The following is a 26,606-nucleotide window of genomic DNA, read 5'->3' as shown; positions in this document are numbered from 1 at the left end:
AGCATTATCAACATCCAATGACTTCACTAACCTCACAATATGAGTAGTTTACTAAGAGGAAGAAATCCAGAATACCAGACTCATAAAGAATATTATAGAATAGATAACAATAAAGAGGCATGCAGTAATTTATTTTTTACTCCTGAAATGGCTTTCTACTGGTAATCAGCACTAGCAACAAGTCTGCAGAGGTTTTTTTTCAATAACTAAATCAGGACACCTTCAGTAGAAGCAACATGAACTGTTTTCAAACTTTGATTTACTTTACAAACGGGCCTAAAATAATAATAATAGTAACGATAATGATAGTAATAACAATATTATTAGTCACACCTTAATATACTGAGTGCCCGCCATGTGCCAGGCACTTTTGATGTATTTTCTCTGATTTTCGCTATAACCCAGAAGTTAAATATTATCTATGGAAGAGAACAGTGAGACTCAGAGTGGTTAAGAAAATTCCCCAAAGTCATCCTGGCAGGAAGTGACAGACCTGAGACTTAAGCCTAATTAGATACTCTCAATGTTTCAGAGGGAAAAAAACTGTACGTGTGTGTGTGTGTGTGTGTGTGTGTGTGTGTGTGTGTGTGAAAATAAGGAAGCAAATGTGGCAAAATTTATAAAATGGTGAATCTGCTAGATACTAAAGCTCATGTGTTCTTCGAACTACTATTGAAACTTTCCTATGTTTCAATTATTTCAAAATAAAATTAATAAACAAAAATTTCTAACTATAGATGCAGAGTAAACATTCATTTTACCAGAAACGTTACTAATCAGCCAAGAGTTGTTAGTCAGTGACCCTGCAGACCCAAGTCTTTCATTTCCTAATTAATGCTGTCAACATTAAACATGAGCCTCCTTATTAAAAACTAAGTGAATAAGAGTAAGACCTTAGAAAATTTATGACAAATGAGAGAAACTTTATTTCACTTAATTTTTTAAATTATGTATAAAATTAATAAAATAATTTTTGAACATAATGGCAAATTTCATATAGATAATTCTACATCTTGGCAAACATTACTTGAAGCTATATTTCAAAAAGAATTTCTTCTTTTAAACAGAAAGCAACAGTATTTATTTCCAGGAGTTTTTAAATAAGGATCTAAATATTTTTCTATATACTACGTAACGATTTTTTTAAGTAAGAATAATGTAGATAGTCACAGAAAATTTATAGTGAATATACTTATTACTTAAAAATAACTATTCCACACTATCAAGGTTAACTAACAAAGTTTTGCTTATACTTGGAAATAGTAAACTCAGACTGAGAAGGCACCAACAAATATTTTTGTCCAAGTCAAGTACTTACTCCTAAAAAAATTAAAGAAGACATGGATACATCCACTTCCAATGAGAATATTTTAGAAACATACTGGCATCTATACACCATGTAGATAAAAATATCTGTTCCAAGTTGACAGTTTAGTATAACTTCTTAAAATAAAAACCAGAAGGTTTTCAGGAATTTAGGGAATACCATCTTTACTGTGAGCAACGAATATATTCTATAGTAAGTATGGGGAAATTTATCAGAATACTACACCTTCACAAAGTCTAAATAAATTCTTCAAGAAATGCTTCATCAATATGATTATCAGAGTAGAACAAAAAATTTAATTACAACATTTCCATTTGTTTGTATTTAACAAACTACTAATACCTGCTTAACATGTGCCAGGCACTATTTAACACCTAAATATATTAATTTCATCACTTGACTTACTTTCCATTCTGAAATATGAAACAAAAGGAGCCATTAATAGCTTTTCTTAAAAAACAAACAAAAAATAAAACCTCAAAGATCAAATCATGACTCCATCAAAGTTTCATTCTCTACTGATTAATCTGAAGACACAATGGAAAGTCATCCAGTCTAGTGATATTAGAATAAATTTCTTAATTGACATTATCCTGTTTTTAAGCTAATATTTTATAACAGAAGTTCAGCTAAATAGAATAAGCAACGTGTCTTTCATTAATATTTTTTTAAATGTATAGCTGAAGTTAAAATTTTTACTTCTTTAATGATATCTACTAATAAGTTTACCTAAATAATTATCTATATTTGGGTGGGGTGGGGTCACTCCAAACACTATATATAAGCAACATTTACCTGCTTTGTCTTGAGCAGCAACTGTTCCTTTCCCCACAACTGTTGTCATGGGCTGTGGTAGAACTGTGGCAATGGAAGTGGTGGTTGCTTCTCTAACAATTCCAGAATTCTGAACTCCTCCACTAGCAGCGCTCACATTGACAGTTCGTTTGTTCACAGCTGAGGGCTTATTTGAACAGCCTTTATTTAAACTTGACTGAAATGTAATGGAATATTTAAAGGCTCAGGTTTCTAATGCTCCATACTGTTATTAATATTTTATAAATTCCTTGTTAGATTAAAAATATATATATTTTCCCTTACAAAGCCTAAATTTGCTGGTGGATCTGACAGTTTCCCTCTGAACCGAAAAGGTCTTTTAAAATATTTTTGAAAAGAGGGAAATATGAACATTAGGTGTAAAATTTTAAAAAATAAAGTTTTAAAACCAAGTATCAAATGGCTTTGTACTGAAATTATTTTAAATGCTTTCATCTAAAAATAATTATGAATCAAAACTACACTGTGTTTAATTGACAACTTAATATTTCCATGAGCTAGATTTTAGTTAGTCAAAAAATGCAGACAAGAAAGAAAATATCTTACCTTAGAAAGACTAGTGGAGTACTGAAATGCTATACACTGCACAGATGTTTTGTGAGCACTGATGGTTTTAACTGGTGATTTCAACATCCTTAAATCATACTGATATATTTTCCCACGGGAAGATCCAATAGCCAAAGTGGCTCCATCAGGCATGAAATCTACTGCAGTTAGAGGAGTGTCAGCCACTAAAGTTTTCACTAGCCTTTGGAAAGGAGAACAAAGTATATGTAGATACATGAGTGTATCCAGGTATATAAGCTTATATGACATATAAATAACTGTATACCAAAACCAAACTTACTTAGAATTGGGCAAATAACATACACATCCCAAATACGTGTTTACAGCAGAAATTTAGAATTAGAAACATTTCTAATACAACGGCATAAAAAGGAACTGCTGAACACTCCATCCTATTTTTCTATTTTCTTCTAATAGGTACATTCTACATCTTCTAGAAGCAGTACCTATTTCTTTGAGTAATTATTCCTTTGGCAGTGAATGTGACAGAATTCCTGGGTGTTATTCCACAAACAAGGACTCTAGCCTAAAGGTTAAGCAGGCTCTCAGTATCCACTTTCCATTAATTGACCTGCGAAAGCCTCAAGAGGACTATGACCTTTCACAAGGGAGCAGCTGCTGTTTTGTTCTTAGTTGTGCATCTCTTGACCAAAAAGCTAACAGAATCCATGTGGCTTGATCCTCAGGAAGCTAAAATAGAAATATGGAGACTGATCTGCTGAAGCTGAGCTCTTAGCTGGAGTGTCTGATGTAAGAGAGGAATGGCTTACTAACTCAGGTCTCTCAGTAAATAGTTCAAAAAAAAAGTAAAAAGAAAAAAGAATGTGAAGTAACAATAAACTCTTAACAAGGGCTGATAGTAGGTCCTTCCCTAGGAGTAACATTACCATTTTCTTCTACATTGATCTTTAGAATTGTTAGGTATCTTGAATACATCTGTAGCATTCTTGCTGCTTTCTTTTTAAAGGTAACCAAGTATCCCTATAACTCTAAGAAGGACAAGAAAGGACAATGGACCCAGACACTTAGATTATCCTTTAGCTCTAGATCAGTGGATCTCAACGGGGGGCAATTAGGATGTCACAGCTGGAGAAGTGCTACTGGCACCAAGCGGGTAGAGGCCAGGGAAGCTGCTGAATATCCTACAAAGCCCAGGACAGCCCCCCACAATCAAGAATTATCCAGCCAAAAATGTTTAGTTTAGAAACCCTGCTTTAGATAAGGATTTAATTTCAACGCAAATTAATCATATTGCTTTAAAACTATACATATTTAGTTGTATTCTGAAAAAAGAATATGCATGCATGCTAAAATAAAGATGTGAAATCAACATGCTATCCCTCAAAATTCACGATCCAGAAGTACTCTAAAGAACACCACGCCTCATCTATCTTTTTCTGCATGGGAAGAAAAAGAAAAAAAATCGGTCTTACTAGATATCAAGTACAGAAATTTTAGAGCTCCTGAACATTAATTAGAGGTCTGTACAAATCACAAATACATATGCTAATGAGATAATCACTACTAAATTAAGAAATGAGCATGTCACACTTACTTCTTACTTGAAGTGTCATAAAGAATGATTCTTTTATCCAAGCCTATGGTTACAAATAACAGTTCATTGACAGGAGAAAAACAGATGCCTGAAGCTGGAGCTTTATGTGTACTGTCAAAGTTATGGTATGGACTCTGACTATTCACATCCCAGAGAGTTACTATTCCGTTATCCGAAACACTGCCCAGTAGTGATTTCTTAAATAAGGAGTACTTCAAGTGCCGAACAGGCTATAAAAATAAGAATAAATTTTATGTAGTTGCAAGTATTCATAAAAACATTTTATATAAACAATATAAATAGTGCCCAACCACCAAGTATAATACTCACATAGGATTTAGGACTTCTCTGGTTTATAAGTAGCAGATTTCAATTTTAACAATCATAAAATCATTTAGTGGGCTATATAAGATGACTCTAGACATACCAATATTCTAGTAATTGAATATTTACCATGATTTTGTTATCTTGGAGTACAGCTATCGCAATCTCCTCTTTTTTTCAGAGGAAAAATACAGTACATTGAGATTAACCACATTAATTCATCAAGGTTAAAACATCCACCATAAATAAAAGGCTATGTCACAGCCAAATCACAAATAAGTACAACGAAATACTGGCAGAGAATAAGCAATATTTGTATTCTATATATATTTCAGATATTTGGATATATTTGTTTGAATCTGAGCATCTGATGCACTGGCAATTCAACACCTGAAGCGTATTAAAAAAGAACTAAACCACAGAGGAGAAATTATCAATACTCTAGACTGGGGATGAATATATCCATTTCTTTCAAAAGCATCAGCCTGAGGTCAATGCTCGCTTTTCTCTAAAGCACTGGAGACATTCTCTCTTTCTAGCTTCTGGTCTAGCTGAACCAGAATAAACAAAAATCCTGTTTGAGTAAAAAAGTTGTGAGTTAAAACTGGTTGAATTTTATCGACTTTTACTAAAATATTGCTTTCAAACTTGTATTCATAATGCCATTTATTGTGCTAAGAATTAAGTACTTTATATTTAAGCACATGGTTCCCTAAGAAGGAAGAGCAATATATGGAAATTAAGTAGAATCTACAGAAGTGGGAAACTGACTGTAAGACGCCTTCAAACAGTTAAGTTACAGTCTTGAGTCAAGCAACGAATCAGGTTCTAGTAGGCGGGTATTAACTTTATATTTGGTCCCAGATAAAGCTGTCACAGAACAAAGTCACATCTGAGGTTTTTTGTTTGTTTGCTTTATCTAATTTAATCTTTCATATTTCAAAAGGATTTAAAAACACTGGCTTTTAGGTATTAAAAATTCATATTCTGCTTACGTCTAAGATGTTTCAAAATAATATGTATTAGCCCTCAACAACAAAAAATATTTAGAGATGGCATCGCTAGTAAATTATACCAAATATTCAAAGATTTAATACCTATCCTTCTCAAATTCTTCCAAAAAATTGAAGAGGCAATACTTCCTAATTCATTCTATGAGGCCAACATTGTCCTGTTACCAAAACCAGGCAAGGATAACACAAAAAAAGGAAACTACAGACTAGTATCTCTGACGAATATATGCAGCAATACATTAAAAAGATAATACATCAGGATCAAGTGGGGTTCATCCCAGGGGCACAAGGATGGTTCAACATACGGAAATCGATCAATGTGATACACCATAAACAAAACAAAGGATAAAAATCAAATGATCATATCAATAGATGCAGCGAAAGCATTTGAAAAGCTGTAACATCCATTTATGATTAAAACACTCAAAAAAATGGATATAGAAGGAAAGTACATCAACATAATAAAGGCCATATGTGATAATCCCTCAGCTAATCCATTCAATGGAGAAAAACTGCAAGCTTTTCCTCTAAATCAGGAACAAAACAAGGATGCCCCCTCTCACCACTGTTATACAACATAAGACAGCCAGAGCAATCAAGAACAACAAAGAAATAAAATGCATCCAAATTGGGAGCGAAGAAGTCAAATTGTCCTTTTTTGCCGACAATGATTCTTTACATAGAAAACCCTAACGACTCCATCAAAAAACTGATAGAAACAATAAGCAAATACAGTAAAGTTGCAGGATACAAAATCAATGTACAAAAATCCACTGTGTTCCTAATGTACTAAAAACGAAATTTCAGAAAAATGAAAAAACAAAAACAATTCCTTTTGCACCTGCAACAAAAAGAATAAAATACATAAGAATAAACTTTAAAAAGGATGTGAAGGACCTATACACTAAAAACTACAACACATTATTAAAAGAAATTAAAGACACAAAGAAATGGAAAGCAATTCCGTGTTCATGGATTAGAAGAATCAACATAGTTAAAATGGCCATATTACCCAATGCAGTATACAGTTTTAATGCAATCCCCCATCAAAATCCCAATGGCATTTTTTTTATAGAAATAGAACAAAAAATCATCAGATATGTATGGAACAACAAAAGACACCAAATAGCCAAAGCAATCCTGAGAAAAAAGAACAAAGCTGGAGGGTATCATTACTTCAAACTATACTACAAAGCAATACACAAAACACCAGGGTACTGGCAGAAAAACAGACACACAGACCAATGAAAAAAATTGAGCCCAGAAATAAACCTATGTGCATGTGGGCAAATAATTTTCAACCAATGAGCCAAAAACATACAATGGAAAAAAAGAAAGCCTCTTCAATAAATGGTGCTGGGAAAATTGGACATCCACATGCAAAAGAATAAAACTAGACTATCTGTCACCATACACAAATGTTAATTCAAAATGGATTAAAGACTTAAATATAAGAACTGAAGCAATAAAATACATAGAAGAAAACCTAAATACTAAATTTATGGACTTTGGTCTTAAGAGAGGATTTTATGAATTTGACCTCAAAGGCAAGGGAAGTAAAAGCAAAAATAAATGGGACTATATCAAACTAAAAAGCTTCTGCACAGCAAAAGAAACCATGAATAAAATAGAGGCAACCAAACAAATGGGAGAAGATATTTGGAAACAACACCTCCGATAAAGGACTAATATCCAAAATATCTAAAGAACTCATTCAACTCAACAACAACAAGAAAAACCAAACAATCCAATTTAAAAAATGGGCAGAAGACCTGAACAGACACTTCTCCCAAGAAGACATACAAACAGCTAACAGATGTATGAAAAGATGCTCAACTTCGCTATCTATGAGGGACATGCAAATCAAAACTACAATGAGATACCACCTCATACCTTATACTTTGTTCTCATACCTGTTAGAATGGCTGTTATCAACAAGACAATAATCACAGGTTTTGGAGAGGGTGTAGAGAAAAGGGACCCTCGTACCCTGCTGATGGGAATGTAAACTGGTACAGCCCCTATGGAAAACAGTATGGAGGTTCCTCAAAAAATTAAGACGAGAATTATCATATGACCCAGCAATCCCTCCTCTGGGTATCTACCCCCAAAATTTGAAAATATTTATTCATAAAGATATATGTACCGGTCCTATGTTCATTGCAGCATTACTCACGGTGGCCAAGACATGGAAACAACCGAAGTGTCCTTTGGTGGATGATTGTATAAAGATGTGGTACATACATACAATGGAATACTACTCAGCCACAAGAAAAGATGAAATACTGCCACTTGCAACAACACGGATGGATCTTGAGAATATCATGCTAAGTGAAGAAAATCAGACAGAAAAAGTCAAGAGCCATTGATTTCACTCCTCATGCGGGATATAAAAGTGAAAGCAACAAATGAACAAGACAACAAACTAACAAAAACTTAGAGACACAGACAACAGTTACCAAAGGGAAAGGAGGACTGGGGGGAAGGCAGACAAAGGTAAAAGGGGTCAAATATATGGTGACAGGAGATTTTGCTTTGGGTGGTGAACATACAATGCAATATACAGATGATGAATTGTACATATGAAATCTATATAATTTTATCAACCAATGTCACTCTGATAAATTTAATAAAATTAAAAAAAAATTTAGGAATAACACAAAACAAATTCTAAGGAAACAAAAGGAGTACTTGTTACCAGACACATAGGTTAAGACAATTACTATGGCCATCCATTAAATTTGGCTTCTTATTTTTATATGGCTAAAGTACAAAGAGAAAGTGTTGGTATATATTTCCCATCTTTGTTGAAGGACAGTATATCAACTGGAATAGATAAATCTTTCCTCTAGTCGACACTCAAGAAAAAATAAACTAGATGGACCATAAGATAACTATATAAAAGACACAGAGCTCCTTAATGAATTATGTTTACAGAGTCATATATCAACAAGGCAAATTCCCAATTTTTAAAGATTTCTGCAGCATTGTAAGAGTTTACACAGTTATGGTCCTTCATATAACGTAAATTCAAATTAAATGCAAAACACACAGCTAACACCATAAAATCATATATCTCATAGGTTCTCAAAGTTCATGAAGTTCTATCTCTTAGCCACAGCCAGAATTTGCTACATCCTTAAAACATGGTCATCCAGAATCTACTTGAATATAGCAGGAAACAGGGAGCTTACGACTTTTATATAGTAAAACTTGATAAATAGTTAAAAATCCACTTCTTGATTAAGTCAAAACCTAAATTTGATACATTGTTTCAAAATCTGTGAACTTACTGGCAATCCATTAAAAACAAACAAACAAAAAAAAGATGAAAGATAACCATAAATCTTCCTCTCAGATAAACCTGGATTCAAGTGGAGGCTCCACTAAACTCCATGTCACTTGGGTAAATTACTTAAACTCCAAGCCTCAGTGTTTTCACCTACAAAACAGAAAATACTTGTTTGCCTGTCCAGATTATTTTGAGGATTAAACAGAATTTCTGCACAGACCCAGGTACATAGTATCGATCGCTACTATCCTCACAGGTTCATGACCCCCATACTCATTGCTGTTTATATGCCCATTCAATCATCTTTTACCCATATTTTTAAAAAGATCCTTAGGTAGTCACACTGATTCTTTTAAATGCCTCCCCTTTATCTCCTTGAAAACAGATATTCATTTCTGAACTTTCTATCTACTAAATCATCATTTCTTTAGAACATCACTAACAGAATATTCAGTGATCCTGGATAAACAAAGTATCGATCTACGGAAATTCTATTTAAAATAAGTATTAATTTATTTTACTATCAGCAGCACTTATTAAGTCCCTATATTTTCCACATTCAAGCTATTTCTAAGAGAAAAAAAAGATCGCCAAGAAGCTTACTAAAAATCCCAGCATTATAAGCAGCAATGCTATTTTTTCTTAATTATTATTATGTAAAAATGTGTGTGCTTCTGAAGGAGAGAGGTTGTTTCTAAATATAAAATATGTATCACTCACTATCACATCAGGGGTTGGCAAACTTTTTCTTAAAAGAACAGATAGTAAATATTTTACACTGCTGTACTGCAAAAGCAGTGATAAGCAATACATAAATAAGCATGGCTGTCTTTCAAAAAAACTTTATTTACAAAAATAACAGCTAACCCATGGGTCATAGTTTGCTCCTCCCTGCAGTATTTGGAAGACTGAAAAAAAAAAAAGAAAGAAATATCCATAATCCCACCACCTAGAGAAAAACTGGTTAACACTTTGGGGGATATTGTTTTAATTATTTTTGTATGTGTATGTATGTTTGTGTGTATTCAATAAAGTATCAACAGAAAATTTGAGATCATACTATATTAGTATAAAGTTAGCAATATCATTTTTTTCTATTACATGACTTTAATAGCTGAATAATCTATGAATGTATATCAATTTATCTAAATAATCTAATGTTTAGGTTATTTCCAATTTTCAAGTACCCTACCATCATTTTTAAAAACTGCTAATTTATGAAAGAATTTGTATTTCATTGTTATTCATGCTTTAAAGGTTCTGGGTTGAAAACTGCTATGTGACCATATGTCTTTCTTGTTTTTTTCAATTGCCCATTAATCTATTTTGCTTTTTTTCTACTGGTCTATTAAGATTTTTTAAGTACTAACTTGCAATTGATCTCAATAAGGATATTAATGCTCTCATAGGTATAAATATTTTCCCCATTTCAACTTTTTTATTTTTTTCAAGTCTTGTTTTTTTGTCAAATTTTAAATTTTTATGTACATAAATTTATCAAACTTGTTCTCAATGACTTACGACTTTGTTCTTATACTTAGAAAAACCTTCCCTTTGCAGAGATAATTCACATTCATATTTTCTTATAGCTTCAGTCTCTTATATATATATATGTATATATATGTACACACATATATATGTATATATATACATACACTATATATGCATGTACATACACACACACACACACACACACAGTATCCCTTCAACTCCATCCCTTCTTTCTTCTTGATTCTCAGTGTCTTATTTCAAGCACTAATCAACTGTCACCTGAGCTACTGCCTACTTCCATTATCAAAGGCTTACCATCCATCCTTCACACTATTACAGCATGAATCTCTTCAAAACTGGAAATCTGAACATATCTCTGCATTGCTTAAAATCTTTTTAATTGGAGGACTCTGCAAAGACCGTGGTCATGGTGATCACAGAGTTTTTTAATCTCTCTGAATTCCCCCTTTTGAGTATGTGTGTGTATTTATGTGTGCAGAAAAGACTTAAGCTGGCCTGAGACTGACTAACCTTAGCAAATCCTGCTTTCATGATTTGCCCTTGTCTGACGTCTGGGAACCTGGATTTTGGGAGGGTTCCCACTACTCTAATAGATAAGATCATTTCATTATGTCTAATCTATTTGTGCAAATATATGGTTCATGACTGAACCACAGCTCAACACCTGCTTTCCTTCTGGAAATTTGAAATTTTAGTACATGCTAGGCGAGGGTGCTTAGGTAAGCAGCCTCCAATAAAAACCCTCAGCAATAAGTCTCTAATGAGCTTCCCTGGTAGATAACTTTTCACACATGCTGTCACAATTTGATGCTGGAGAAAACAAGTACATCTTATCCACTGAGAGAAGACTCGTTTGGAAGCTTGTGCCTGGTTTCCTCAGGACTTTACCCCATGTGTCTTTTCCTCTTTGCTCATTTTGCTTTGTACCCTTTCATTGTAATAAATCATGCTGAGTCCTATGAGTCCTCCTAGTGAATCATCAAACCTGGTCTTGGGGATCCCCAGCACAGTAAGTATAAGTGTATGAATGTGAGTGTATGTGTATTTTACAGATAACAAACCAAACAGCAAAACTAAAATTCCATAAACAACATTTGCAACACAAAGGGACAATCGGGTATCTCCATGAGCCCCAAAATACACACTAGTAAGTCACACAATCAAGAGCCACAAATCCTTCATAGTATTTAGTGCTTGTGAAGGAAGAAGCAGAGGAAAACACAGGGAGTCTAAGACAGATCTGAAAACAGGAAAAGCCCCAAACAGCCAATGGGTGTTCACAGGAAAGCACAGTGGCCAATTAGACAACAGCTGAAACCAGGAATATCCAATGCATTAGTGGGTCTGTACGAAACGTCTGTAGAAAAGTCTGAAAGGCTAGCGCAGTTTAGCCCCCATGAACTCCCAAAACTGACCAGCCAAGGTGCCCCCCTCCCAAGTCAGAGCACAACACTAAGGAGACACTACTAGGAGTGGAAGCAAAGCTGAATAGGACGGAGTCAACAGAGCCGAAGGAAAGCAAAAGTTCACATACAAGCAGAGGAGTGGAACAGAGCCAAACAACCTCAGAAAATAAGTTGCCATTAAAAACAAGAGAAAAAACCCCTGAAAATAAGGAGCTCTGTAAGTTAGAAAAAATACCCTGAATCCCATCTCTGTCTAGACATTCAGGGAAACTAACTTCACAGATAAATCCCACACAAAGTTATCGTGAGAACAAGAAGACATTCACAAAAGATGACCAAAAAGACAATAAAATGATATAAGACATTAAAAAACAACACTAATCAGAATTAGGAAACTCAGAAATGAGATGTTAGAACTTGGAAAAGAATTAGAAATTTTAAAAATGTCTTCAAAAATGAAGGCTAATTTAAAAGAAACACAAGAATGAATAAACACAACAGACAATTATCTTAAAAACAGGTAAAAAGGAAAGAACTTTTAAAAATCAAAAATAAGGAAAAAGTTAAAAATTATTTGAAAGTAATAAATTACTAAAGATAAGAAGCTAAAAAAAAGAGGAAAAAACAAAAAGAAGAAAAAGAAGAAATACTAAAAACTATAATTCAAGAAACTTTCCTGAAAGAAGATTTGAGCTACATAAAATGAGCACACCATCTGAATAGCAACACACAATGCACAATACCAAGACACTGTCCAGTAAAATTATTGGACTTTAAAGAATAAAAATCCTTTGGTCATCTAAATAAAAAAGAACAACTGGCTTATAAGAAAAAAAAATACTGAAATTATCATCAGACATTTGAGATTAAAAATGATAGAGTAACACACTTAATATCCTCAAGGGAAAAAAAATGTGAGGCTGCTACTGAGTTACACTGAAAAAGAACTTGTAATTTCAAAGAAATAGTGAAAAGAAGAACATACATGCTTATGGAAACAATATTAACATATGGTGCTCACTGTGATTAAAAAAATTTAGAAAATAACTTAAATACAGAAATATTTTGATAAGCTGTGGCATTTCAACAATGGAATATTACTCAGCCATTAAAAATTATGGTTATAAAGACTAGTAATATGAAAATATGTGGGATAAAACACTAATGAGCAAAAGGCAGAAAACAAGACTGAACCAACAACATGATTACTACTGTATGGAAGGAAGACAGAGCCATACATAGAAACACTGCAAGAAAACATTCTTCAAATAATTTTCCATTAAAGAAAATTTGCAAGAGAAAAATGAGGGGGAAAAATTAGCCTTTAAGAAGTAAAATATATAGAAGATTATTTTATGCCAACATGTCAACCATAAAACTGCTTTAGAATATAATATATAGACTAGCCAAGTATATACAAAACCTAAGGAAATACATCAAGAGAATCAAGGCCATATTATCATGCATACATTGCATACCAATGCTCCTATATAACATAAAGGAGACCACTCTTCTAGAAATAAAGCTCTGTAATCAGTCAAACTTTTTGAGTGCTGGAATTCAGGTACAAACATAACCAGTCACCAAGTTAACCGAATTAGAACTAAACTCATTCGTGACAAAACAATTCTTTTTAAAATATAATTAATATTTACATTTACCAGATCTCTGTACTCAAACAGGCTTATTAATACTTACAAAATCCGTGTACCTAAAATATAAAAAATTTCACTGAAGACAATAAGCTTATTTAACATATACTGAAATACATTATATTTAAAATCTCACAGAAAGCCTACTATATTTAAACATTATTTTTAAATCTAAGGAATCAATAAAATACATCCACTTTTTAACTGCTTTTGAGAAAGGCAACAGAGGTTAACCTATTTGTGAGCCTAAGCTGCTGAACTTGCCAAATAGCGACATGCAATTATAATCTAAGAAGTCTGTCAGCCCTGGCAGTTGGGCAGGAGCAGGAAGGCTCTTTTTCCCCTGCACAAAGTGACAAAAGAATACTGCAGTTTCCAGAAGCTTTAGATCCTCAAATCCTTCTACATTCAGCTGCTCCTGAGCTAGCAAGAGATCCAAAAGGAAACAGTTGCTCTTCAAAACAGTCAACTAAGAGTCTTACGATCTGAAAGTCCTGGAATCTGTTTTCTCACTAGTAAAATGAAAACAACATGCATCTCACAAACAAGCAGCAAAGATTAAATAAAAAAATGTAATATGAAGCAATGATCACAGTGCTGGAAACACAATACATAAGGATGTAGGTAGTAAGGATTCTGATAAACTATACCTGGAATGCTTTCCAAACCCTCACTCACCACCTGCAGTCACCCCACTGGCAATAGAATGGTCATTGCAATAATTAATGCTGGCCTAAGTATATACCTGTATGGAAAGTTGAATCCTATCTCACACCATATGCAAAAATTAATTTGAAATGGATCATAATGGACATAAATAAGACAGGTAAAACAACAAAGCTTTATCTAAAGAAAACAAAAGGACACTATTTTTAAGAACGTGGGCAAGCAAGATTCTTCAAGAGGACACAAAAAGCAGCATCCATTTAAAAAAGTGATATAATAGACTAGGTTTCATCAAATTTAAGAACCTCTGTTTATTAAAAAGAAGGCATTAAGACAGTCGAAAGGCAAGCTGTAGGCTAAAAGTATATGTAACATGTACACCCAAAATATGACTCTGGAATATATAATAAACTACATAAATCAACCAGAACAACACCAATAACCCAATACAAAAAGGAGGAACAGACTTGAACAGTCACTTCACAAAAGAAGGTGTATGAAAACGCACTCAATCTGTTCAAAATAGAGAAATGCAAATTAAAACCACAATGAGATACCACTATATAACCATCAAAGTGGCTAAAATGAATAAGATAGAAAATAAGATACAAAAATGTGGAGCAACTGTATCTCACACGCATTGCTGTAGGAGTGTAAAATGGCACAGGCACTTTAGGAAAACAGGGCAATTTTTAATAAAGGAAAATTTGATGCCTACCTAGACACATCAATTCATTTCCCATGTATTTACTCAAGAGAAATAAAAACATATGTTCACAACAAGACTTTTACAAGAATATTCACAGTAGCTTTATTGTAATAGCTAAAAACTAGAAACAACTCACATGTCCATCAACAATAGAACGGATAGTGTCACATCCATATAACGGCATACTATGCAGTAATGAAACAGTATGAACCAGTACTATTACATGCAACAAAGCAAACATAAATGAAGACTAAAAGAAACCAGACACATAAATTCTTTGAAGAAATACTAGGTAGTGACCAGAAAGGGTTAAGAGGGAGTCCTCTGGTGTGCCAGAAATGTTCTCTATCTTGATTTTGGTAGTGGCTACACAGGTGTATGTATATATAAGAATTCATCCAGCTGTACACTTAAGATATATGCACTTTATCAATTAAAAAAAATTAAATATTTTACACATCATAAGGCCAAGAGCAATAAGGAAACCTAATGTTTTCAGGATTATTCCTTCATGCTTGGTTTTAATAAGAAAACTCTCCAGCAAGATACAATAAAAACTGAAAAGTAAGAATATACATGGTAGTATCTGACCTAATTTTTGTGTTACTGAAAAGTCAGCCAGAAATATACAAATCTAAATTTGTCATGTGTCTAATATACACGCCCACGCCAAAAAAAAGGGAAAGAAAATTAGTCTATTTCCTTAGAAAGCAAGAAACTGAAACACTAGGTAAATTTTTTCACGCTAGTTCCAATGTCTGTGAGCTTAGGCTTTATGTCTTTATTATGAAAACACAAATAACCAAAAAAAAAAAAAAAAAAAAATCACAAAAACCAAAATATTACTTTCTGCATGTATGACAATATTAAGGTGTTCCTGGTGGCCAATCAGTTAGCCTAGTCCATAATGCAGACAGTGAGATTACTTCCAATGGCTTTTTTTCAGTTCAAGTATTCTGATTCTGACATTCAACTAATCAAAAACTTTCATTAGTTCCCTCAACACCTTCCAAAATAAAAGGCAAATCTTTGGTCTGGCATTCCAAGTCCCATATCAATACTATGTTCACATGTATCTTTCCCGTCTTTTCTCACACTGGCCCTGTATAAATAGCCCACACGCCTTCCTATTCCTTGTTTTTACTCATGTGATTTCCTCCATATAAAAATATCCCTGTCACAAAGTTCTATATTAGCCTGTTAAAAATCTTTATTGTCTCTAAATGTGCTCATCCACTCACATATTTATTGAGAATATCTTTCCATGTAAGGCACAAAGTTGGATAGCTGAGGACAAAGAAAATAAGATATGGTTCCAACTATAGTGCAGGCATGGAAAGAGTTAACCCTAACATAAGTTAAAATCAAGTAACTGCCAAAGAGGACAGTTTATAGTGTAGTAAAAACAAAACAAAAAAACAATTAAGGCTTAGACAGAGCTAAAATCCTCTACCCTCCAATTTTCCCTATTTTATTCCCAATCAGATAGTTTTCTCTCATTGTTTTGAACCACCGTAAGATTGTTTTATATCACCTATATTATAATTTATATGTGTATCTCTGTTATTCCCAATACATACAAAACTTGGGAAGACTTTTTTCTTTGAATTTTTAATATCCATTAAATTTTCCTTAAACACTAAATATATACTATTCAAATAATGATTTTAAAAATTGCTTTTCAAAAGTGAGGAGCTCCCGCCTTTTATCGAATAGTAAATTATGGCCAAAATGATTATAATAAAAAGGAAGGATTAAAAAATTGAAAATTTCTGTGAAGGAATTTCATGGCAAGTTAGCCAAGAATTAGATTTCTTGAGAAACTAAATTTATTCTTTCAAGAATTTTATAGACTAATGTTTTTATAAAGAAAAAAAAAATTTGACTAATTTTACTTTGTAAAAAATTTCCCTAAGCACTTCTACATTACCCTGAAATACATGAATAAGCTTTGATACATTAACTATCATGTACTTAAACAACCAAAAAACAAAACTCAATTTACCCTGTGCCTAAACACACTCAATTACCCCATGTCCACCAGAATATTTATGAACCTTTCTTGTAGCTGACACATTTGGAGCTATGCAACACTTTATAACTGTAATGTCACAGAAAGATTAATTAACCTATTAACACTATTTGTATTTTGTTATATATAGTTATATTCTAAGAGCAGATGAATATTCAATGGTCTAATTGAACTTAAGCACCTTAATCAAGTATGAATTAGCTTGTAATTTTAACATTTTTAAACACTACCATTAAAAAGTAGCTAGATGTAAGTTTTTCAAGCAAGCTAAATGCAAATTTAAAATACTTAATTTAAAAAACTTAAAATTCACCATCTTACATACAACAATTCAACATTTATCTTATCAACTTTATTTTGAATAAACCCATACTGTACCTGGTTACTACCATGACCAAATGGAGTACTAGATAAATTAGTGGTTACACTGTGCAAAATAATTTCACCACTGAGAGATCCAGAAGCAATGTAGCAATCATTCCAATTATATGTTACACAAGTTACTTCATCTTTATGATCCTGTAAGAAAAAAAAATGAAAGTAAGTACAGTGCCATATAACATTCAAACTACATTTTTGTAGATTTCATGTTTTATAAATATTATTTGTCAATCTAAAATTTGCTTTAACATTTTCCTCAAATAACCTAAAAAAAAAGTACTCAAGCAGGAAGCTATCTGATTAACACGAAGCCTTCTCAGGGAACAGAGATTTATTTTTCATAACCATAATAATGATCAGACTGAAACAAAAGACAGAAAGGAATGGTAATTTTCTAAATCGCATTATGTCTACCTTAAAAAATTCACTTCCACTAACAAATAACATTTATTGCAAGTTGACTATCATGAGAATCCCTGCCCTTGAGAGTATTACTGCTCAACTGAAAGACAGGACATTTAAATTAACATGAAAAAGGCAGAACAAATGTTAAGTGAATGACAGAGGCAAAGTGTGGAAAGAGCAAGAGGCATCCCTGTAAACTGAGTTGATAGAGGAAGCTTTATGAAGACGTAAAGCTTGAGTTCAACATTAAAGAAAGGATAAATATAAGTTAGGTGAAGGGGAAAGGAACCAGACACTACAAAATGGAAGAGAGCGAAAAACAAAAGCCCCAAAGCCAGAATGAGCAAGGTATGCTTGAGAGATGATAGCAGCTGCTTCTAATTGCTGAATACCTACTAATGCTGGGAGCTTTATATGTTGTTGTTGTTATTATTATTATTATTATTAATCCTTAGAACAATCCTGGAGGCAAGGTTATTTTTTTCCCATTTTATAGATGAGTTAACTAAATGAGGCACAGAAAGGTTAAGAAACCTGAGCAAGCTCCTATAACTGGTAAGTGATAGAGCCAGGATTCAATTGCCGGTCAAATTCCAAAGCCTCCCTCTATTATTAGGCTCTCAAATCCAAAGGAGAATCCACTTTGTGGAAATAAAACTTGTTTGGTTTTAAATAAAATGAGTTCACAAGGACTATGTTTTCCAACATCGAATTAGAGCGATCTAGCAGGAACACAGAAAAGTGATCAGGATTAGGGGTACAGTTTTTAACAGTTTGCTGTCAGATCTTAATGGAAATAAAGTAACCTTTGTATTTAATAATTACATTAACGTACTATGAAGAATAGTAACTATAATATTCTACTTATATGACAACATTTTCAAGTGGTTGAAAAAGTTGTTTCACGCATGTTTGGAAGTATCTTTACATTTTATTCCTTTTCTAAATCAAAGAAAGAACTGCTATCCTGAGGAAAAAAATGTCTGATAAGAAGAAAAAAACCAAAGAGTAGACATTGAGAGCATTGTTCCCATTTGGGAAATTAAGAACACGAGGTCTAATACAATTTCTATATGACTTTGTACTCGTAAAGAGGCAAGTGTCTTTCTTATTTCTGTGGAAATAAGTCACTCAGTAAACATTTACTAAGGCCCTACCAAGTGCCAGAAGTTGTGTTGTTACCAGAAAGCACTGCAGAGAAGGGATCCAAAGGTGAAAGATTCGATTTCCCACTATTACAATTAGTTATGTACTTTGGTAACGAAGCATTTTATTTTTATCATAAATGCTCAAAATTAAAAGAAAAGTTTGGTAACTAAACACACTGTGAGATACCAATTTCTGTAAAGATTAAAAGAAAACAAGTTGCTTACCTTAAGAGATCGATGAACTCTTTTTGATTTTAAATCCCAAATATGAACAGTGTTATTTAGGCCTCCGCTTACCAAATACATAGATGTGGAATTCAAACTGACACATGTCTGCTTTTGCTATTAAAGAAAAAAAAAGTTACCTTAATTTAATAGGCCCAGACATGACTTTGAAGTATCCTCCAACACTTAGTAAGTAACACTTAGTATTTGTTGAATTAAATGCTATACACATGCTATTTATACTAAAGATTCACATTTCATCATCTTCCACATGGATCCAAGAGCTGGTAATGAGTTCAAAAAAGTTTCAAGCAAATCAACTAGATTCGTGATCTTCCACAGAACAGAGGCGGCAGAGGGAGCTTAGGAAACAGCAAATCTTGGCCTCCCCTCAGGGCTTACTTGCCCTTAACATCTCTCCTTACTAACACCGGCTCTGCACTTCCACAGAGTGTCTTGAATTAGAACCAACCAACAGCTCAGAAAACACTAAAGGCAGAGGGAACTTTAAGGATGGCCAAGCTCCTCGTTTTACAGCTGGGGAGAGCTTTATAAAGAGGACAAGAGACTTGCCCAAAGCCTCACAGCAAATCTCCGCCCTAAGGAGCCCAAGTCTCAAGTATCAGGTCATCACAACTTGACTCTACACTTTTCCCCGTCTGTAACGACACCATGCATTCAGTTTCTCAAGGTAAAAGTCCAAAATTACCCAATTCCTCATTCACCTTCCCTGCAATCTATCATAAATTCTCTAAACTCCAACACTAAAATAAATCCCACATGGGCCCCCCTTTATCGCTATTCCTACAGGGACACCCTAATCTAACCCTGCCTCCCAAACCACAGTAGCAGCCTCCCAACTGGTTGTCCTGCTGCCACTCCTACCTGCCTACATTCTATGCTCTAAGTAGGGTCACCTTTAAAAAATGTAAATCAGAGCACGTCTCTCCCATCTACAAATCTTCAATGGCTTCTAATCAGCCCCAGAATAAATTCTGAACTCATTAACCTGGCTTTCAAAGCCCTATTCATCTGGCCCCGTCCTACCTCACCTCTCACCAGTTTCCTCCTCACCCACTAATTCTCCAGCCACAATGACCTTCTTCCGTTCCCTCAACAGAACAACTCTGTATTTGCCTTATAGCTTCAAGGCAGCTATTTTTGCCTGGAAAATTAAATTTCTTGAAGCCTGGCTGAATGGCTTCTTCTGGGCAACAGACAGCAACTTACATGCCACCTCCCGACTCAGGAGACTTCCCTTGGCCACCTAATGTAACTTGCTATCTCAATATTTTATTTTAGTTCTCTGCATAACAAGTTATGACTATCAGGGTATGCAGTTTACTAGTTTATTGTCTGTCTTCCACCAGGCTATCAATTTCTTTAGAGCAAAGACCATATCCATGCTCAATAAATACTGATAAAATTAATGGATAAAAATACAGAGGTTATCAAGTTTTTCTCACAATGATCATTATCTGTGAGTGTCACCTCTCTGGTGGTGTCAATCCATAACTATGCTACACAGCAGAACACAACATTACATGTTTTTTTCCATTTAACCTTCGGGTCACTTTGAGTTGAATGCCATGGGGAAAAAATAGAGAAATGAATTCCAAAAGAAACATTTTTGTGGCTTAGTTAAAAAATTAAAAGGCAAGCTTTATAGGTTTAAGTAAATCATCTCACCGTTCTGAGCCTACATTTCTTTATCTGAGAAATGAGAGATGAGGACTAGATCTACTGTTCCTAATTTGAGAGTCCAGGCATCTCATAAACATCCTCTGCTCAAGAGAGCACCGGATTCTTAAAAGACTGGAGATGGCCCCCCACCCCAAGGTTTCTTATACTCTCAAACTCTGACCAAGAGTCAAAATTACTAACATATAAAAATATCAGGAGCACACTGCAGCAATGTTTCAGTATAGTTGATATAATTCTCTTCTAGGCACCATACTAGGAACTGACTTTGGTCAAAACAGAGTAATAAGATCTGGTTATCACTGCAAATCAGGACAGTTTGTTAAGAGCTATAAAAATAACGTTTAATGAAAACAGGCAAGAATAGTGTCAATCAAAGATCAATTTATTAGGATTCTAATTGTCAAAAACAACTCAAATTATTCTTAAGGACTCAGAACAAAAGCTAATATTTATAGCTGGCTTACCCCGATGAATTGAAGACCTTTTTTATGTTAATATATTATTAATGTAGCTAATGAACTTAAATAATTAATAGAAATTACATGGTTTTTACAAGAATACTGTACCCCAAGACACAAGCAATGGGTGCAGTTTTTAAAATCTAAAAATAAAGCTGGTCAAATTTCTAGGTTATATAGTAGCTTATCATATCCACTATTACACTGTTAATTCCAATCTGTCTTCTTTAAAGAAATAAAATATAAAATCAAAGAAAATAAGTATGAACTTGAAGTTCTACTCTAAAAATAATGTTAAAGTAATCCAGAATCTTATTTTCCCATGTAGGAAAGGTCTAATATCTCAAATGGCACATGAGTAATAGTACTTAGATCTTACAAAACAAAGGTTATAGACACACTAATATGTTATAAGAAATTACCAATCAAGGCTACAGAACCAACGTTTGCAAAATATTTCTGTAATTAAAGCAGATTCAAATTATAACCATAATGACCTCACTTCCATCCACCTGCATTCTGATGTGATTTCTAAACTGTGGGAAAGAGAACTATAGCAACAGATGTGCAACATTCACAAAATCTTTAGAATAAATTGTGTCACATTTGTGAATATCATGTTATTTTCATATTTTAATAACAACAGAAAAGGTTCCAAACTGGTTCTAAAGCATAATGCATAAAAGGAGCACAATATATATTGTGATGGAAGTGGAAATCAAAACGGTTTTGATTTTGATATTTAATTAAACAAACATTTGTTGACACCTTTGCTGGGATTTAACTCTCCAAAGATGACTAAGATATTTAGCCTGCCCTTGAAGAATACACTTTGACTTTGATTAACCAGGAACGCTCTCTGCTGCAATTTTACTTAATTGGGCTTGAATAGGTAGAGTAACTCAAACTCCATTTCTACCCTTAGCAGACATCCTCTCTGGCCCAGCCTCCAACGTAGGTGAGCTGGATGCTTGAATCAATCCCACCAGATACCTTTATAAGTAGATGAGCTAATATTCCATTTCCTGCTGTGTTCTTTCTAATTGGTCTCCTTTACCTATTCCGGTGTGTAAAATTAAGACAATTCATAATGATTTAGGGTCTGCTATGAAAACTTTGAAACTTAAAAAAAGAACAAGGTACCAACTACTTGTACCTTTTTAATCAGACCATATTTAAAAAAAAGCAATAGCTTTCAAGAAGTCTGTGTGATTGGAAATGAGGAAGCCAGCATTATCCTGAATCAGAGGGATTAATTTATAAAACAAAAGAATAAGAAAATAGGCAGCGAGAGCTTCATTTAAATGCTCTGGGACCAAAGCCACTTTTGACAAAGCCATCTGGTTCCAGGAGAGCTTGGAGGCTCGGGCAGGCTCCTCAGTGCCATGTAAACAAAGGCAAAAGCGGAAAGCTACCATCAGACAGCAGTCTTTAGCTGATGGTCCTGAGCCCAGTGTCAGTGAGGGCGGGGCTACATCATTAGGGCTCTACAGTCAAATCAACCTAGTGACCTCGGTGGGACTTGGTCCTAAAAAAGGCAGCAAAACCAGGGACCCTTCCACACATGGAAAATGGAAAAAGCAAGTGCCTAGTTGACAAAATCGAAGTCCTTGACTGCTCCCCTAGGATCCAGTATTATTTTACCTAACGATGTTTCGTACCTGTCTCACCTGTAACTGTTACTGTATTATTTTGAGCTTAGGTTAAAAATGCTTTTAAAGACCTTTATATTTGCAATCACCATAAAAAATAAGCAGTTACCACCCAAGAAGAACTGGTTGTTGTTTTTTTAAAGCTTTAAAAAAAAATTACTTACCCCTTCAGCAAGCTCTAAAAGTGGTACAGGTTTACATTTGCAACTTGAAACAACAATTTTGTCACCACTGGAAGACGCTGTCACTAGAAAGTTATCTAAATGAAAAGTTATGGAGCATAAAACAATCCATGAGCATCTCTAGCACTAGATTAATTAATATAAGAATTGTGATGATCAAAGCAAGCACACTAACCTACAAAGAAAAGCAAATGAACATAGCTTATGCATTAGCTGTCACAAATGGCTCAGGTTACTAATTACAAGGCTAATTCTTTTGACTACCACCACAGGGAAGAACTATCCTTTCTGGCTTTGCTATCACTTGAAAGCTATTTAACCCATGTGAAATACTACTCCATTTTCAAAGAGTAGGCCAGGAGGTCTAATTTTATCCTTTAAGAATGAGAACATGATAAAAGCAACATCAGCAAATACGAATCACCCTTTTCATCTATAAATGCTATTCAAGATAGTTATTAACACGGTGCTCAGTACTGACTTAAGCTAGGAAGCAAATATCCACATTAGCCTCCTATTTGTCCCAAATGAAATTTGGTATTTTCTCAGAACTAGAATTTTTGTAATAGAATGTTTCAATATTAAATGTACTAAGAATATTACAGTAAATATAGCAAATATAAATAAATGTGGTTAAATAGCAACTATTTATGCTATGGAAGTTTTAAATTAAACTTAATAATTTCAAATTATTTAATTATTTTAAAATTTAATTTAAAATTGTATTTACCTTATTTTACAAATTATAAACGGAACAATCAGTAAACACAAAACAATTTAATTTAGGTATTTTAAAACTAAAATGATTAAATACAATAATGCAACCAAAAACAAGAGTCTGATTTTGCAAGTCCTAACAAATTATCAGAAGTTCAAATCAATGCTTTTTAATAAGCAGTTCTAACTGCACTCCTTTTTGATGACTTGCAAAACATTCACATATTTTGTGAACAAATCGTGGATTGTGATTTTATTATTATACACAATTTAAACAAAATCTTTTCCACCTAGATATTCCGGCATTGAGAAAAATAAATCATGTCTCTTTCCTTGGCTTCTTCTGTTCACTGCTACTTTTCTTCTGAGAATATTGAAAAGAAAAAACTGAAAGAATATGAGAGGGTAAAATAGTAACTCCTTTTTATTTCTCATGCAGTTTTGGAAGTCATGAGAAAACGAGTAACACTCCCTCAAGGACCAAAAACAAAAACACCCGAAAACAAATCTCCCTGGCACCTCACTATTAACCCCATCTTTGGAATCTATGCCACGTGGGCCCTAAGTCTCTGGTAAGTCCTTCTTCAGTAACCTCCATGGAAGGGATCAAAGCCTCATTAGGAATAGGATTATACAAGAATTATATAAGAATAAGGCTTCCAGTGCACATCCACTGTATAAGAAAACTATACAAAAATAAGACCAAATTTCAAAGGTCATACGATACCTCCTCACAGACACATCAGTTTTGTTGAGAGACCATTAAGTGGTTTATCAGTAAATGCCAACTCTTAATAAAACTCCTTGGAATAAAAAAATAAATAACATACTTAGTAAGAATTGCTATTTTTCTCTTATACTGTAAATAACTGGGAAAATTAAACTCTAAACATAATAAAAATTCAGTAATAGAGAGATGCTACCTCACATTATTTGTCACTCTCTTTAAAATATTTTCCCCCACTACATATCTGGAAAGTCCTTAAAAAATGTAGTTGCTTCACCTTGAGTTTGATTAATAGAACACCAAAGTAATTTATTTTGCTACTATAATACCAAATCAAAGAACGATGAAGAGGTAAATTTAATTCAATAAGAAAATTCATCCTTTTTGTTACTTATTTGCAAGAACAATTAGGTTATGCATGAAAACCTCTAATGTTTTTGTTTATGAATCAGTCATATTTTAAAGCTTTAATATTTTTACTTTCATCAGGAAGCAGAATATAAATTATTTGGTACTGATAACATGAGAAACATTAAAACCTAATTTGTTGTTTAAACAATAGTGTAGCAGTTCTACAAAAGAATGATAATTTCAAGCATACCAAGTATACAGAACATGCTCATATAAAAAGTGAGGAGTATTTTGTTTATAGCAGTGGTTTTCAACTGGGGGCTACTGACCTCTGGTAAAGAGAGGCCAGAAAGACTCCTTAACATCTTATAATGCACAGGACAGTCCCTATAACAAAAAATTATCTGGGCCAAAATGACAATAATGGGAGGCTGAGAAATCCTGATTTACAAGCTTCACTGCCTCATTTATTTTATCCACATATGGGAGCTTACTAAGACAGGGAGGGTATGAATCAGAAACATAAAAAGCTTAGAAAAATTCAATATCAATAATGTTTGGAAAATGAGACTATTTTCATCATAGAAAGGAACAGAAATACGAAAGTACGTAAGATGCGGATGGTTGGACAATTTTAATTTTTATCTCCTCCCCCAAACTTTGCCTCTGCCTTTGAGTTCTGTCTTTAATTTCCAAACCAGATCAACAAATATCCGAATGCAGATGCAAAAATTCATTGCAAAACCTTTCAGAATTTTTCTTACCATTACCTACCTTATTCTATTTGATTCAATAACAAACTTTTGATAAGAAAACTAATTCTATGGTCTGGATCCAGTAATTTATTTACACAAATATATATATCAATGTTTTTCAATGTAGTGGTCCGCAACTAAAATTTTTAAAAATGATATCAACAAAGAGTATCAGTGTGCATTCACATGATATACTGATTTTTAAACTTATGCTCCTTTTTATCTGTCGTTCACAGGTATGCAAATATACTTCTTATTATGGGTGGCATGCAAAAGTTCCATTGATACTGGTTGTTTAACCTAACAAAAAGTGGTTATTAAAAAAAAAAGGATACTATTGCTGCTCCAACACATTGAGCTGATTCCATGTGGTGAAGTGTGTGGGTTGAATTTATCCACCAATGTCATAGACGAAGCATCCCATATTTTAATATCATCTCCTGACGAAGCAAATCTGAGGTTTTCCTGCATGACTGCACCTATAAATAGTTTAAGACAATATATTTTAAAAACAATTAAGGATAGGCAAAAAAAAAAAAGTGAAAATGAAGCATCTAATCTCAAACAAGTGGCATTTATCCACTTGTTCCAGAGTGTGCTCACCACAAAATCCTGAGGACAGGGATTTTGTCTTGTTTACTACCAGTCTTGAAACATTCGTGGCACACAGTAGGTACTCACAAATAAGTGTTGGATAGGTAAGCTCCTCATCTTTTTAAACATGTGTGATAAACTGGAGCCCTCCTGTAGTCACTCCAATTTTTTCAAATAACTCCAAAATTAAAAATACAGCCAAAGGAGATGTCACCAAGTCCCTATACCAATTCTTGGTCTATAACACCCTCACTCATGTTATTTATTCACAATATAGACTTCAAACAGAATTCTGGCAAAGTGATTTCACCAACTAAGGCAATCTAGAAGGCAAGAAAGCATGGAAATTACTCGAGGCAGATACTTTAAAGAATAGCAAATAGTAATGTATGACAGGTCAGAAAAAATGCTCCAAAAT

General features: G+C 33.7%; 1 protein-coding gene across 2 annotated transcripts in view; it reads right to left on the bottom strand.

The window, feature by feature from the left end:
• The window catches only part of NEDD1 (NEDD1 gamma-tubulin ring complex targeting factor), a 42,192-nt gene that overhangs the window by 14,230 nt on the left and 1,356 nt on the right, over window positions 1-26,606 (bottom strand). For both annotated transcript variants that reach the window (XM_019732198.2, XM_019732199.2), the window contains exons 2-8: window positions 25,930-26,073; window positions 23,027-23,121; window positions 19,049-19,165; window positions 17,268-17,408; window positions 4,284-4,513; window positions 2,708-2,909; window positions 2,123-2,318 (exon numbers count right to left, since the gene is read on the bottom strand). In XM_019732198.2, the coding sequence (XP_019587757.2) occupies window positions 2,123-2,318; window positions 2,708-2,909; window positions 4,284-4,513; window positions 17,268-17,408; window positions 19,049-19,165; window positions 23,027-23,121; window positions 25,930-26,065 (1,117 nt within the window). In that variant the 5' untranslated portion in view covers window positions 26,066-26,073. The remainder of the gene's footprint in view (window positions 1-2,122; window positions 2,319-2,707; window positions 2,910-4,283; window positions 4,514-17,267; window positions 17,409-19,048; window positions 19,166-23,026; window positions 23,122-25,929; window positions 26,074-26,606) is intronic.

This window comes from Rhinolophus sinicus, linkage group LG02 (assembly GCF_036562045.2).
Source record: "Rhinolophus sinicus isolate RSC01 linkage group LG02, ASM3656204v1, whole genome shotgun sequence".
Taxonomy (NCBI): Eukaryota; Metazoa; Chordata; class Mammalia; order Chiroptera; family Rhinolophidae; genus Rhinolophus; species Rhinolophus sinicus.
This window is presented reverse-complemented; position numbering and strand designations above follow the sequence as displayed.